The sequence below is a fragment of the Nicrophorus vespilloides genome, unplaced genomic scaffold, assembly GCF_001412225.1.
Source record: "Nicrophorus vespilloides isolate i.1.1-1 unplaced genomic scaffold, Nicve_v1.0, whole genome shotgun sequence".
NCBI classification, from domain to species: domain Eukaryota; kingdom Metazoa; phylum Arthropoda; class Insecta; order Coleoptera; family Silphidae; genus Nicrophorus; species Nicrophorus vespilloides.
Window position 1 is genome coordinate 2,333 of NW_017097188.1, and position 15,055 is coordinate 17,387.

The 15,055-nt window shown below is 32.4% G+C and overlaps 1 protein-coding gene across 1 annotated transcript; it reads left to right on the top strand.

The window, feature by feature from the left end:
• Positions 1 to 1,953: 1,953 nt before the first annotated feature.
• LOC108559373 (dopamine D2-like receptor) lies at positions 1,954 to 13,833 on the top strand (the record flags this gene model as incomplete). The annotated part of the gene is made up of 4 exons (XM_017916630.1): positions 1,954 to 2,069; positions 8,790 to 9,042; positions 10,894 to 11,156; positions 12,781 to 13,833. Coding segments are annotated over 4 exons (702 nt in total), but the record flags the coding sequence as incomplete, so codon positions are not given.
• Between the last annotated feature and the right edge of the window lie 1,222 nt (positions 13,834 to 15,055).

Consider the following 15,055-nt stretch of genomic DNA (forward strand, 5'->3'; position numbering starts at 1 on the left):
TTTCCATTGTTCGGTAGCGTCTAATAAAAGTAAAGTTCAAAAATACTTTTTGAGAAAATAAATCCAGGCATTTCTCGAACTATAAATTCCTTGCAATTTTAATTTGTAATGAGGACTTCATTAACTGTCAATGATGAAATAATATCTTCAAAAGAAAAGTAAAAGTTTTTGTATGTGTGTAAGTGGGATGATCTTAATTAATTTTTGACTTAATTAAATGTACTTTGATTGCGCGCTTGAAAGTTTCGCAAGTTGGTCGAGGATGTGGCTTAGGAACAATTCGGATAAAGCTGGAGGCGTCCTGTTTTACGTCGATGAAAGGAAAACGTATTAAAATTAAGCAAATCTCTATAAACGGAGGTTGCACAGTAAAGAGGTTTTTTTTCGGGCGACGAAGCTCGCGAAATGTTCCTCCTCTTGGTAAAGTGTGCAGCTCCAAGTTTATTTTCTTTGAGTGGCAATGCGAAACTTTGGACGATCCACACCAACTTCGTCCAACCTGTATTCCGGGATATGTTTTAAAGTGTAAGGGAGGAAGCACGAGGGGAGAAAAGAAATAAGAGCACAGGTTAAAAGAGGAAAAGTTGCGAGCCTGCGTTTACATAATAAACGTGAATAGCTGAATTCGGATCCACAAATCAATACTATCTAGTTGTTGTAAAAAAAAATAATAATCATATGAATTTTAGTATGTGAATAAAACAAAAATTGGTGGATGTGCTTAGGGTCTGCGTGTGTGCGATTAAAGCTATTAAAACTTTGTAATTAGGGAGAGCGGAGAAGTTCCAAGTTTTCCAACTGGATAAGAGCGATGACGATCCCGAGAACTATGTACCATAAACTACTCGTACCTTCTGTGACTAATCCTCAAATCCATCTCCGTTCATCTTTAATAAGACAAACTCACCAAACAATATCTCACACTATTACCAAAGAACAAGCCCGAAACTAATACTTCATAATATTTCTTTTTTTCTTCCATCTTTATTGAAATGAATTAAATTGTGGTGTTGTCTGCCCTGCACGGAGACTACTGGCTTCGGGGTGTTGGTTTTTGTTGTGGAAAATCTTGGCGCAAATTGAATCACGACTAGAAAATAACTACGCTGTCAGTGGATTGCTGGATGAAATTAAAATTGTACGCGAAGTTGAAAGAAAAATTATATGAAAGGCGCTTTACATGTCAGGCAACAGGAACGCTTTTTATACCATCGAAATTAATGGCTAGGGCCATTTGGCATAATTAAAATTGTCTGAATTTGTACGCCGCTAATGCCCTGCTTAAAATAATAAATAATCAAGCAACGAAGAGAGAGAGAAAAAATGTTTGTAAGCAGACCAGAAGGAACAGGAGAATAAAGTTATCGCATCATTCTTCATTAGAGTCAGGTTGTTTTAATTAAAGATTTTTACCTTCGCTCCACTTTGCATCCTCTGCTTAATGGAGCAAACAAATTAAACAACTTTTCTTTCACTTAATGCTGTTCTAATGCTAAACGTTAGAACATTACGATTAGGTGCTTAGTGGACTCGGAAAGAGATAAGAGGAAAAGAACATAATGATCTTTAATTTGGAAATGCTAATGACTGTACAACAGGTTCATTCAAAAAAAATAGTGTAAAGAGTATTTACTATAAGTCTGTTCATTCATAAAGTAGAATTACAAATTAGATAATATCAGCTAAAATCAAGGAAATAATGTGAATCAAAATTAACTACTGCTAATTTAAATACATTTAGTTATTAGATTTATAGAATTAATTGAATACTAGAGAGATGTGGATTTTTTTGAATTGTATAAAATGAACATTGAATAAAGTTTGCGTTTCAAAACAGTTATATGTTTCCTCTGCGGATTTAATATTGCCCAAACTGGTTTTGTCTTTCTATGTAAATCGCATATGTAAAAGCACAAGTAAAACTAATTGTTTTCTTTTTCTCTTTTTATTTATTTACAGGTGAATGGAGCTTGGGAGTTGCCAAGTTTCGTGTGTGATTTCTACATCGCAATGGATGTGACGTGTTCGACGTCATCAATCTTCAATTTAGTTGCGATTTCCATTGATAGGTAAGCATAGTGTACTTCTCTCTCTCTTTTTTTTTTATTGGTAGTAACGTGTGTTGCATTTAATTTTCAATTTAATGTCAGTACGTAAATTGTAAATTCGATATTCACGGGACAGGAAAGTTTTCAGTAATTTAATTAAAACTTGTTCGATTAAATCGCTTCGACTCGGGGATAATTCCTGAGGACCAACAAATTGTACCTATTTGCAATTTCTCGATGCTCCAACGCAAAATACCTGACTTTCGTATTAGTTTCATTGTGCAACTCCGAATTAGTTTGCATTCAGTCATTTAATTGGAGTCAAAAATAGTTCTCGGTTTTCAATTAAAATTGATACCAATCTAAAGCTGCAAATGCGCTCATTGTAAGGTTTAGGTTTTGTTTTGCTTGAAAATCGGTCAACAGCAACAAATAAATTTTGTTCTAATTAAGTCACAAGCACACTTTCAATGCATTATGACGCATAATTTTGATTACCTTGCCCAAATCCCCGATACCAAACTAATAGGATATTTCAAACTGTATTTTCTTCTATGTAAATTAATAGCAAAATATAGTTGTCAAGAACAATTAGTTCGATGTGGAAACCTGTCCAGCGCGCTTCAAATTTCTATTTTCGCATATTATCTTTCATACATGAAACTATACTCTTATTAATAAAGTAATTTTGTAGGTATTCATACATTTTCTAATATTATAACACAATAACATTTTCCCAGATGTTTGAAACTGCACAAAAGTTTGTTTTATTTTGAAATTTTCAAATCACTTTTATAGACCACAATATGCCTACTATTGTATTCATAGTTTTCAATTATTAGAGTTTTTAAGTATAACTAATTTTAAACAAATTGTAGTAAGTAAAAGTGAGTTGTCGAAGTCATACAAATTAAAATCATGTCTAAACACGTTCAAAGTACATAACGTACGGACTTCAATTCACATGTATTTAATTAAAAGCAGTCTCTGGACGACTAGGAATTACCGTGTTCCACATTCGCGCGATGTTTATCTTCTAAATTTCGAATATTTATCCAGGCCGTGTTGTCGCTAATAGATTTTGTTAAGAAGTTTCTGGAGAGAAAATAAGGCAGTTTGGATCGTTGCGAAAATCCCGCAGGACGACCGAGTTTTCTATGGAAAGTTTCCCTCCCCGGGGCTTTCTTTTCATCCATTCACATTACATTCGAACTACTAAATCAAATACTTTAACAAATCACCAGAAACATTAGCGGCTCAAGAAAATGAATACAATTATTCCTTTTACATTCACTTTGTTCAATTTCAATTCAGTTTAAATGAAATTACGTAAAGAAATAGAAAATATTAATACTTAACGTATTTTATTAGTTGTGCTTTCAGTAATAAATTTTTATATAACCTAAGTATTTATGACTAAATATATATATATATGTATGTGAAAAGCGGGTGGAAAATTATGTTGGCCATTTGCTCGCGCTTTCTTAAAGCGTTTTAAGACGTTTCGGAGGCCTGACAAATTGTTGCAGACGGGGTGCGTCTGGGAAATTTTTACTGATGGATGTTTAAATGTGTTGTGTGTATGGGGGGGGATGCGGTGCGTCTTGTTTAAATGGCCAATTTGTCTGCTCAAATAAACAATAGTCGAGTGAAACGGCACGTGTTTCATTAAAGAAAACTGCTCCGGTTTCGCTTCTCCCCTTAATAGAAATGTATTTGTTCGCTGCTCCGAACTTAATGCCCTTATCACGCAGTATATGCGGTATGAATTATGTTATGATTATCGATTTAAAGAATTCGCTTTCCATAATACAATGTTATAATTGAAATCATAAAAACACTTAAAGCTAATTTTAGTGCTTCAAGGTTAGATTGTTTGGGGTTTTCGTTTTGTGTGCGATAAAAATTATGCAAGTTATATGTGCAATCAACATGCAAGGGAGTATACTCGATGATATCAGGGGAGTTAAATACGTGCACAGTTCTTGTAAGTTCGAATATGAACGGGTTGCAATTCAACAATATCGTTACAATCAGTTACTATCAATCATTTCAATTGCACTTGACTTTAACGTAGTGTTATTGTTCTACAGATAATAACCGTAGATATGCGGACTTTGCAAATTGCTTGCCGCCACTGATGGAAATCGAGGACCGTGTTCTATCCATATTCCAGCGTTGCGTAATTCAACTTGAAACCGCTTGCAATATAAAAAAAGGTGCAATTATTTAAGGCACACGTAACTAATTTCAACCAGCTGCAACAAGAGGTCTATAGTTTAGAATTACTCTCTGTAATCATGGTTTATGAATTGTAAATATCATAAATATTAATTCTGTAAAGAAAAGGATTCGTTTTTTTATTTAGGAGTACAATTTTGAACTCTCGTTTATCCCAGTTGCCAATTATACTAATTTTTCATTTCATTTTATTCATTAAATTTAATCCTTTAGAAGTAGCATCAAAACCATCCACTTTTAAAGACTTATCAAGTTCTATCATCGTTGGCTTTTGAAGATATATGTGTATACTCTGTACATTAAATCGTGAAATTAATGAAACAATTTTAATTAGATAGAAAATCAATGTCAAGAATACATAATTAACTAAAAGCATGAACGAACACAGATTTCATTATCATAGTCACGCATAACCTTGAGTTGATTTACTATATTTCATCTAATTAATGTTCGAAGTAATATAAATATCTAAATTATCAATAATACCGCATGACAATACATTGGTTATATCACGTAATCGATACAATCTATAATTACTCAATCTATTAATTGACTATTCAGTGAAAATGCAATACATTATTTATGTTACATGTGTATATCTCTTGATTTAGTTTTCATTGCGATACGTTCTGTCGAGAGTCATTTTTCAAGTATGTAGAGATTTTCAATGTAATAACTCAATTTTATTAATATTATATTTGCAATAATTATATTACAAATGTAAACATTGATATATTTTATTATATTCAATTGAAATATTTCAATAAATTTGAATATCCTTGATTAATTTCCATAGGGATATATTTTTTTACAACTGGTAGTCGATATTTCACAAGTGAGGACAATAGGAAGTCTTGGGTCTTTGTTAGGTCCATGTAGTTCTTTCCGCTGGTTTTTACTGCATTTCCTAACTTTAATTTATTCGACGTCGCGGGTTCAATTGTCCTTTATTAAATGTTCATTTGTCGAAAAGGGACTTTTCAACTTTATCGCCACCCGAGATCCAATTCCCGATGTCCGCAGTCTCACTTTGCCAACCTTTCGACCTAACCCCAGGCGCCGCGCTGTAATTGTGCTCACTTAATTTATTTCAGTAGTTTATCATTTATTCAGACATTTATTCAGCATTGATCCTGAAGCGCTCCTGAAACTCCCTTTTGAAGCCACCGGGAGGAGTCGGGGTAGCTTGACTTGTCAGCTGTAGTAATGAAGTCATTAATGTCACGATCCTATTTCACACTGGCAAGGATAGCAAGTCAGGGCGGAGCCCTTAACATCGCTGCATATTGTTTAACTTTAGCCGGAAAATTACGTTACTCTGCGTGATTTATTCGATTACTGCCGTCGCGATTATTTCTATATGCCAGAGCAATGGCATTTTTCGACCGCAAATATTTTCTCTCGCGCTAAATATATTTGAATAAGTTTATACCAGCATTTACTCAGGCTTCAAATTCATCTCTATCAGTGCATGGCATACATACATGCTGGGTGCGAACTGCGTCATTTCGCTAGAGGAAATTCGATTTTCAAATTTTCTCTTTGTTTTTCTTTGATCTGCCTTTCACGTGCACACACACATAACACACGATCCTTGCATACTCTCACCTTATTGTTTTCAGTTCCAATTTATTCTGATTTTCTCTGCGTATAAAGGCATACATATGCTCACACACGCAAAAGGAACGGCGTGAGTTACTTGAATCTCTATATTTCTTCCATCAAATGACTTACAAATGCCACAATTTATTTTCACAAAGAAGAAACTTTCTCAAAAATAACACTTGTATAAATAAAAAGAAAGAAAAACATGTTTACAAAGAAATCTACAAACATAAAGAATTTAAACATTAATACTTTTATTAAATTGGTTTCTGAACAATTAGATAAATTGTAAATATAAATTATTCAATCAATGTGATTTGTTATATTCTTTTTTTGATTAAATATTTAAAATTAATTACTTTTATTTGATTAATTTATCTCCGTTCAGCTGAAAAGATGAATCCAACTGGATTGACACTGCTTTGCACATACCCACGTTAATTAGTAAACATTCGATTAATCCTAAATTGATTACCCGGGCCCTTTGATGTCTCCAATTTATTTAGCTGCCTGTCAACAAGAAACAAAAAATCAGAACACGTAAATACTGTGATAGATTTTTCCATTAAATTCGTAATTTAATTGATATTTTTGTTTATTAATACTAAATCTCTTTTAATTAAATTTAAATCATTTTTACTACAGTTTTATCTAAATATTGAAAAAAAAATGACAACAATAATTGTCTTCTAAAACTCATTTAGGGTTTATAATAAACATTATAATTTATATTTAGTAAATATTTCCAAACTTATATATTGATGTTCTTGTGAGATCATGTGTGGTTATAGAGAATTCTCATGTGGTTTATACGCAGTTTGTTTATGTCTTCTACTCTATATCACGGTCTACTTGCTACTTTGATATTTATAGTTGTATCCTTTTTACGGTATCCTAAGTTTCACCCTGAAATCCCTTGATACAATCATCTTATATACTTTAATGTATTGCTGAAATTGCATTTATACTTATACAACGCAAAAAATTATATAAATTTAAATTCATAAACAAAATATTTACTCATAAAATGAGAAACTAAAAAAAAAATTAAAAGATAAAATCATAAATCCAAGTTATTAACTTCTTAAATATATTATTCAACAAAAATATTATTTCATGTAATAAATACAATTTTATAAATTATTGCTGTAAAATAAAGTATCAAATAGAAAACAATATGAATTGTAGAAAGAAGGAAATAACAGTAGGTTTCTACGCTGATGATATCAACCAAAATAATTCAAAATCCTAAATAAATTTCTATATCCATTACTCGCAAATTTCCAGATTAATTAAATTATATGTAAACAAAATTGTTATTGTTGTATTCAGTTTAATATATATAAAGTTTTGATTAGAATTTGGAAAGTTTTTAAGTTTCTGTTGGAGTAAAATATCAAAAACTATTGTGCCAAATTCACAGTGAAAAATCTCAATGGGAACGCAAGCAACGTACGATTAAATCGATTGGAAATATGCCGCAACAGAATATGTGCTCAACCCGGAATTGGCAATCGAAAGGGTCATCAATGGGAGTCTAATTTTGAAAAGGGTAAACGTGTTAAAAAAAAAGAGAAGATATGGCATAAATAAAAACGTACAATATGTCGCTTAACGATAATGATTATTGCAAACTCATTGATCGGCGTCGTCGCAGTCGTAGGCGGCGTCGGTGATGCTGATGCTGATAATACGGCATTATATCTTGAATAAAATGGAACATCTAGATGTCTCCTTTCATATGCCGAATATTGCCCCCACCGAAGCCCTCTTCCAACCTTTTATCTTTTTTCCATTTCCGTTTCCGCTGACACTTTTCCGTACAATTCCGCACGGGATAAAAATGTATGTAGAACTGCTGCGATGGAGCGAAGACAGCAGAACCAATATTTAATCCTGGTACAAGCAGAATGTTAATGAAAACTATTATCCACGTTATCAAATTAACGCAACAACTCGGTGTGTGTTACATGTACAAATATTGACGCACGCAAGTGAAAGAAACCCAAAAGGTTTAATTTACGCTTAGCCACGGTCGCTTTTCAGTGTAATAGTCATAAAATAATAGTTCCTAGATAAATAAAGTCAAGCTCAAATTAAATTTAAAATCTAATTTAATTTAATTATATTTATTTAGCGCATCCTTGAAGATCACCTTTATATGGATGCGTCGGGTCATCACCACCAAAACCCAATTTCTACAAGATTTTTATTCGCCTCTTTATTTTAGTTTAAATAAATTTAGTGTTCTATTATTGTAAAACGTTTTCTGGGACTCGAGAGTGGCCATTTAGCAGTTAGATAAAGTTGGTGTTTGGTCGTTCCGTGTGAATTAGTGTTACTGTTACCATTTTCTATTGGTAATTCGACACCTGCTTTACTATGTTATGTTTCATTGAATAATAGACGAAATGATAATCTTAATGTATTTTTAGAGGTATTGCCAATATTTCAGCTGCAGAAGCAATTATGTTGTAATAAGTCTTAAAAAAGTAATCAATCAAAATGAAAAATAGAGGCTTAAATCCTCGAGGGATTACAAATTTCCAAACGAATATAAATAACATTTGTCAGGTATTATGCGCTTCCGGTCATTAGTTTGCTGTCGGCTGCAATTAAAGATTGCGGTAATAAATAAAATACATCACTTAATCTTAATGAAGATCTCGCGTCTTTTATACTGTTATTTAAGGGACGTTTGCAAGAGAGAAAACCGTGACTCTCTGAGCATCCCTTAAATCAAGTTCGGACTACGTTCTACGAAATTGACAGAAGTAAATAAATCCTTTCGCAACGAGTGGTTGAGTAATCTCGAATGGAACGAAAAGGGATTCTGTGTAATATCCGTTTGATAGTTTCTGTGGATGTATTTATCTCGGTCTGTTTCTGTTACAGGTACATCGCAGTGACCCAGCCAATAAAGTACGCAAAGCACAAGAATAACAGGAGGGTTTGGCTGACGATAGTCCTTGTATGGGTCATATCGGTGGCCATCGGATCTCCCATCGTCTTGGGACTCAATAACACTCCAGACCGGGTGCCCGATGCGTGTTTATTTTACAACAGTGATTTCATTATTTACTCGAGCCTTTCGTCATTCTACATTCCATGCTTCATCATGATGTTCCTTTACTACAATATTTTTAAGGTAAGACACAAAATTAATACAAAAAAAACATAAATAATAAAAACTACTGGTTTCCCAGAATGGACCAGTTGCATAATAACAGTTTTCTTACATATCATAATACAAATCACCCTGCAGATCAAATAATCAAATTGGCAACTTATTTACGTTATTATTAAGTAATTCGAAGATACTTATTGCTTAAAAACGATTATAAATGAAAGTTTATTGAAGTAATTATTTGAAACATTGTAATTTGTTTGTTGAAATAAATACGATTAGGTTTTATGCCGTTGTCGGTTGGAACTTTTACTCGAGTTGTAATGGTATTATAAATTAAGCGGAGGCGCCGGGTCGGACGGTCTGAATACGAACGATTGGATTATTTTTGTTTTGTGCTGATAAAAATGCAGGACGTGTAAGTAAATATTCTAATTGAATGCGAGCTGCATGTAGCTTCAAAATAAAATATCTCAGATTGGATCGAATCGATTACTGAATTCCTTCAGCAAATTTCAGTGTATGCAAACGGAATTCGCCCCCCCCCATATATACATACGCTTCGAAAGACGCGCAGTGAGAAATATATGATGCGGAAATATCGCAGCTCTTAAATTTATATAACGAAAACAAAATTACACCAAAATTATATGTAAATTATAAGTTGCGACCTCAAATCCGGTGGCTCCACCCTTCTTATCCCGTAGGTACATTTATTAAAGTTGGAACTTTAACATACGCCAGCTCTCGCTCTTTGTACAGAAAACTACTATTATAATTATTCACACCAACCCCAAGAGTGTAACAGCCGCACCGCGTACGTGAACTTCACAACGTACACAAAATTAAGGCTCGAGCTTAGGAATCACCCACAGAATCCACTTCACGACCAAATTCCTCTCGTAAAGTATTCTGTTTATTTTGTAAAACATTAATTCTAAAAAAAAAAATACAATCTTTGAAAGGTAATGGTCACAATCCAACTTATATACATAGATAGATGTTTTATATAATCATTATGTAATGATTTATGGCATATACGTTCACATTTGATAATTGATAATTTTGAAACTGTTATGTAATTTATCAACATTATGGAAACTAGGGTAATACATTGTTTGTAATTCGATGAGAACTGCAGCATATTTTGAAATAAAGGGAATTAAAAATGATAACTATTTATAGTAGAATAGAAATTCTCAGTGTAATGCTGAAATTTATTGCCTTCAAGTTTTATGCTTAAATAAGCAGCGTTTCGATGCTTGGGGGATTTGCGTATTTGCATGTTCTCCACTATGTAAGGGCTCGCAATTTTAGTGTTCGCGGATTAACATTACACGATTACTGCGATACTCCAACAGTCGCCGCGTCATGATGTTTAAGCAAAGAATTATATAAAGAGACGACGTTTCATTGCGAATGATGATTTAAATTGCTAAATTGAAATTTATGAATGCCATTTATCCCGGCTACAATAATAAGCGGAAAGTTCGTCTCCGCGCGTTGTCAGCGATGAAACTTAAATTATACCGACGAAAACTAATTTGTTTACGACGGTTTCAGCCGCAAGAAGTCTGATCCTCGAATAATGGCTGCAAAACATCGTTTAGTCACGATAAAAAGATAGTGCGGTAGACGAACAAAGAGATCGCTTCTCCTCCCAAGAAAGCTAATTGATTGATTAGCTTCTTGAGTAATTGTTTCTTTGGCACAGTTTAACTGGAGCAACGAAACTCAATCCCCGTGCACATTTTCTTCTCTTACATAACTCAATGACTCTGTATTTCACTTGCTACTCGAATATTTTTCATCTGTCTCTTTCACGATTGAAGTTGGATCTTTTTTGCTCATTTTTGTTCGTTGTTTGTGCAGGCATTACGAAAACGAGCGATGCAATCGAGGTTAAACCGGAAGCCGTTGCCCAGCGAAATCAAACCAGGATCTGTGATAGAGAACGTTGCCAGCACCAGAAGATTGGCGGAAACCGCTCTCGGGCCGACGACCGTTGAAGAGCCAGCGACCAACACTGGATCAGGATCGGGTGATGAAGATGACGAGCCAGCAGACGAATGCCAGGTTATTTCCAACGATAAAAGCACAGAGTTCATTTTGGCCACTGTTGTCGAAGAAGCAGCGTAAGTCTTTTTTATTAAATTATACTTACATTCATTGATTCACATATGCAGATGTATTATTTTAAACAAATTGCATTATTACAAAACTAGCATTGCTTTAGCATTTTTTAACAACTAATATTAACAACATTACTTGATATATTTCAAGAATAATAGTATGTTAACATGATTTGTTTCACATTCAATTTCATTGATATAAATTTTCGAAAAATTGGAATTCAATCCAATTTCAAATTATATTACTTTTAAATGAGATCAAATATTTTATTTGTTTGCAATGATCTGTTTAAATAATTCGATGATACAGATATATTTGATATTTTTTTTATCAAACCTCGTAAAATGTGCTGTGATCTGATTAATGACCAGAGAAAAAAAACGGACATGAAAAATACCTGCTGCCATAAATGCACACAAGACAAATGATCATACGGAAATGTACATAAATTCATATTTACAATTGTATTCAATAATCAAATTGTATCCAATGTTTCCATTAAAAATATTTCTAAACCTAACAAATTATAAAATGATTTCCTGGAATTTACAGTCAAAGTGAAAAAAAAAAGTTACACAATTACGAATTAGCACGCAATTTATTTGAATTCCCATAGAAATCTATCAGAAATTCAATTAACGGTGTCTTCACAAATTATTAATTTTCTCAATAACTATACACGACACAATTATGAATTTCATGTAATTTCTATGGTTTACATCAATTTAGTTCTATTCACAATTGTAATACATCTATTTTTGTAACTATAACAGTAAAACTGATTTGATTGATTTATATACTTCAAATATTATTTAATTGTGCAAAAATCACATTTTTTTATAACAAGAAAGTATTTGATTTCATAAATTATATAAAAAATATATAATTTGTATGGTGATTACACAATTGTGTGCGATAATCGTAAGTTATAAGCTGCAAAGTTGAAGTACAGCCAGTTATGAAATATGGTTTCAGAAGTGAATCCATCCAAGATTATAATTGTCCGTAAGTTTAGCAACTTATTTTCTTAGCTATTTTAATACATGAATGTATAAAATCAATATTTATAGGAATACTAATATTTATTTCCACTAAGCAAAACCATTTTATTTCCAGTGATATTTCGTATCAGCATAAAAATGATAAAGGCAATGCTAGTTAAACTTTATTGTGCAATTTTAACAGCCGTACATGTTATAGCTTAAAAACAATACACTCTGCATATATGGATAAAAAACAAAAGAAGACCAAAACAAAAATTGTAATCTGATCCATGTTTGTTTCTTTTATTTTCGTTCATAATTCTGAATTGCACACAAAACTAATTAGAGATTAAGCTTATTTCAACTGTGCGCAGAAAAAGAGATGAACAAAAATGGAAACGAAACGGCGTTACGCTATGACAGTTAATTAAATAGGTTTAATATTACAGTACGAAGGGACGATGATGAATTTCCTGCTATATTAAGAAAAATATATCATGCGGTGTATAAAAACGAATGATATATACTCGATATAGAGAGATGTGCTGCATTTTTTTGTTGTGTATAGCCATTCTCGTATACAATAATATTATATAAATCCCAGTTCAGCAATAACACGTTAACACACAATCATTATTTATAGGACACAGCAAAAACTAAATGAAACAACAATTGACACACAACGTAATAAACGTTCGTCCCAGAGGAGGTAAAGTAATCATAGGTATCGTATTGCCTGTCAACCTGCCCCCAATAATAAAACTTGCGTGTATTCATAGCATGGAAAAAATTTGGAATTTTTATGGACTGCACTTTTGCTTTGTTTCTTCGAAGCAATAGCGAGTTTTCCTGTCACCACGAAAAACCCAATTATCCCGAGTCGGAGAAGTTTTTAATTAATTCCCGGTACACATTACCACTATCAGTGTGGACTATATCATTGTAATTAAAATTTATTCGGAAAGTAGTCAACGCAAACTGTTCCCCATTTTCCGAGCACCGAGCCGAAAACGAAAATAATTCTATGCCGTTATAAGAGCATGTGTTCCAAGTGAGAATTAAATTCCTGTTAAGAATTCTCATATTAACTGCCTCTTTGTGCATTGCAGTATCGCAACACCCCCATCCCCATTTCAATGGGGGATTGGTGGCGAAATCGGGTCTGAAAGCACTTCGGCTGGTGGGCGTTTAGAAAGCGGTGATTAGATTTCCAGTTGGATTTGATTCGGGGATGTTATTAGATGTAAAATACGTGTCGGTTCCCCCTAAGGTGATGAATTAATAGATCACTAAGTTTATTGTTATTTGCACGTAACCGTGTCGTTAGTTAAACACGCCGTTATCCCCGAGACGAACAGGACCGTCACTTCCACAAAGTTTTAATTGCGACATTAACTAATGAAAGCCCTAATTAAGGTGATAATAAGAACATATTATATAAGCGTATGTGTGCGTGCGCTCACAGATACGTATAAATGTGCTTCAGAGAGAGAGAGAGAATGTGTGTGTTTCTGTGTGTTAGAGAAGAAACGAGCAAAAAAGGTTTAATGAGATTCATCAAAAACAAACAAGCCGCCTTCAACCTTCATTAACAATTTCGGCACGAAATTTACATTTATAAAAGGTGCCACTGGAAAGTTTAACTTTTTAATTTATATTATTACATTTTTTGATTTAAACTTTTCAGCTCGGAACATCAAGCCAAAAAGTTCAAATTTGTTTTAACGAATCGCGATTTTATTATTAAAATGATACTCTCCCTCGTTTATATTTAAACGTCTGGAAATGAAATTACACATCTGTCCTAAAAAATGTTTCAATATTTTTATATAAATTATAAAATTCAAGTTTTAATTTAACTATATATTTTATTTACAATTGAAATATTCTTTATTTGGTTCATTTATATTGCTTGAACATAACGTGTATTCTGTGTGATGGGAGTCAAACCTACAATTTATTCGTTCACAAATAATACCTGTAAGCTTTGAGCACTTTACTTATTTTTCTTTTATATTTGTATAAAATTCAATAATGGATTTTTACTAGTAGAAATTTTACAATATTTACAAACATTTTTTTTTATATAAAAGCATCTCGTATTATGAAGATTGTAACGTATTTTACGTAAAAAGTGATAAACTTTTAATGTATAAAGTTTCCAAGACTTATTGGAAGTTACTTTTATATAAATGTGAGGAACAAAGTAGAAAAAGTAATAATTCAAAAAATCATATTTCATAGATTATTATTTAAAGAATTATGTGAATATGTGACAATGCAATTGAAAGTTTCTATCTATGCTTTTGCATCTATGTTACAACACATATCTTCTTTAAATATTGGTTTTAGTATAATTAATCAACTCTAAACTGAACTTTTTTATTTTTGTAAATATGTAAAATTCAAATCACGCAATACTGTATTTAATTCATATTTAAAATTGATTAATAGATAACTTCTTAAGCAAAAAGTTATACTTTTTTTTTCAAACGCAAAATTATGAAGAAAATTAACATACATTTAACAATGTTATCTAACAACAAATTGTCCTTAGCTTTTAACCCCGAACATCTCTATATGTAACCGCGTTACATTTCATGCGGTTTAATTAAAATATTCTGCAAAAAGAAAAAAATAGAAACGTATGTACTGCATACAGCAGCATAGCAGAAAATTAACAAGTTGTGAAATGAAATTTAATTATGCACGTTGTTGTTATTTAAAAAAGTAACAACGCTGTAAAACGTGTGTTTTACTTTTTATTTTAATAAAATCCGCGGATTTCATATTTGTTCCAGAGCGTGTAAATTTTTAAACAGATTTCAGTTCCGTCGTGTTTGAAGCATCTACAAAAATAATAATCCTGCACAGGCGGGAAGTTCTTTCACATAATTAAAAAAAAAAGTTTTTTTTTT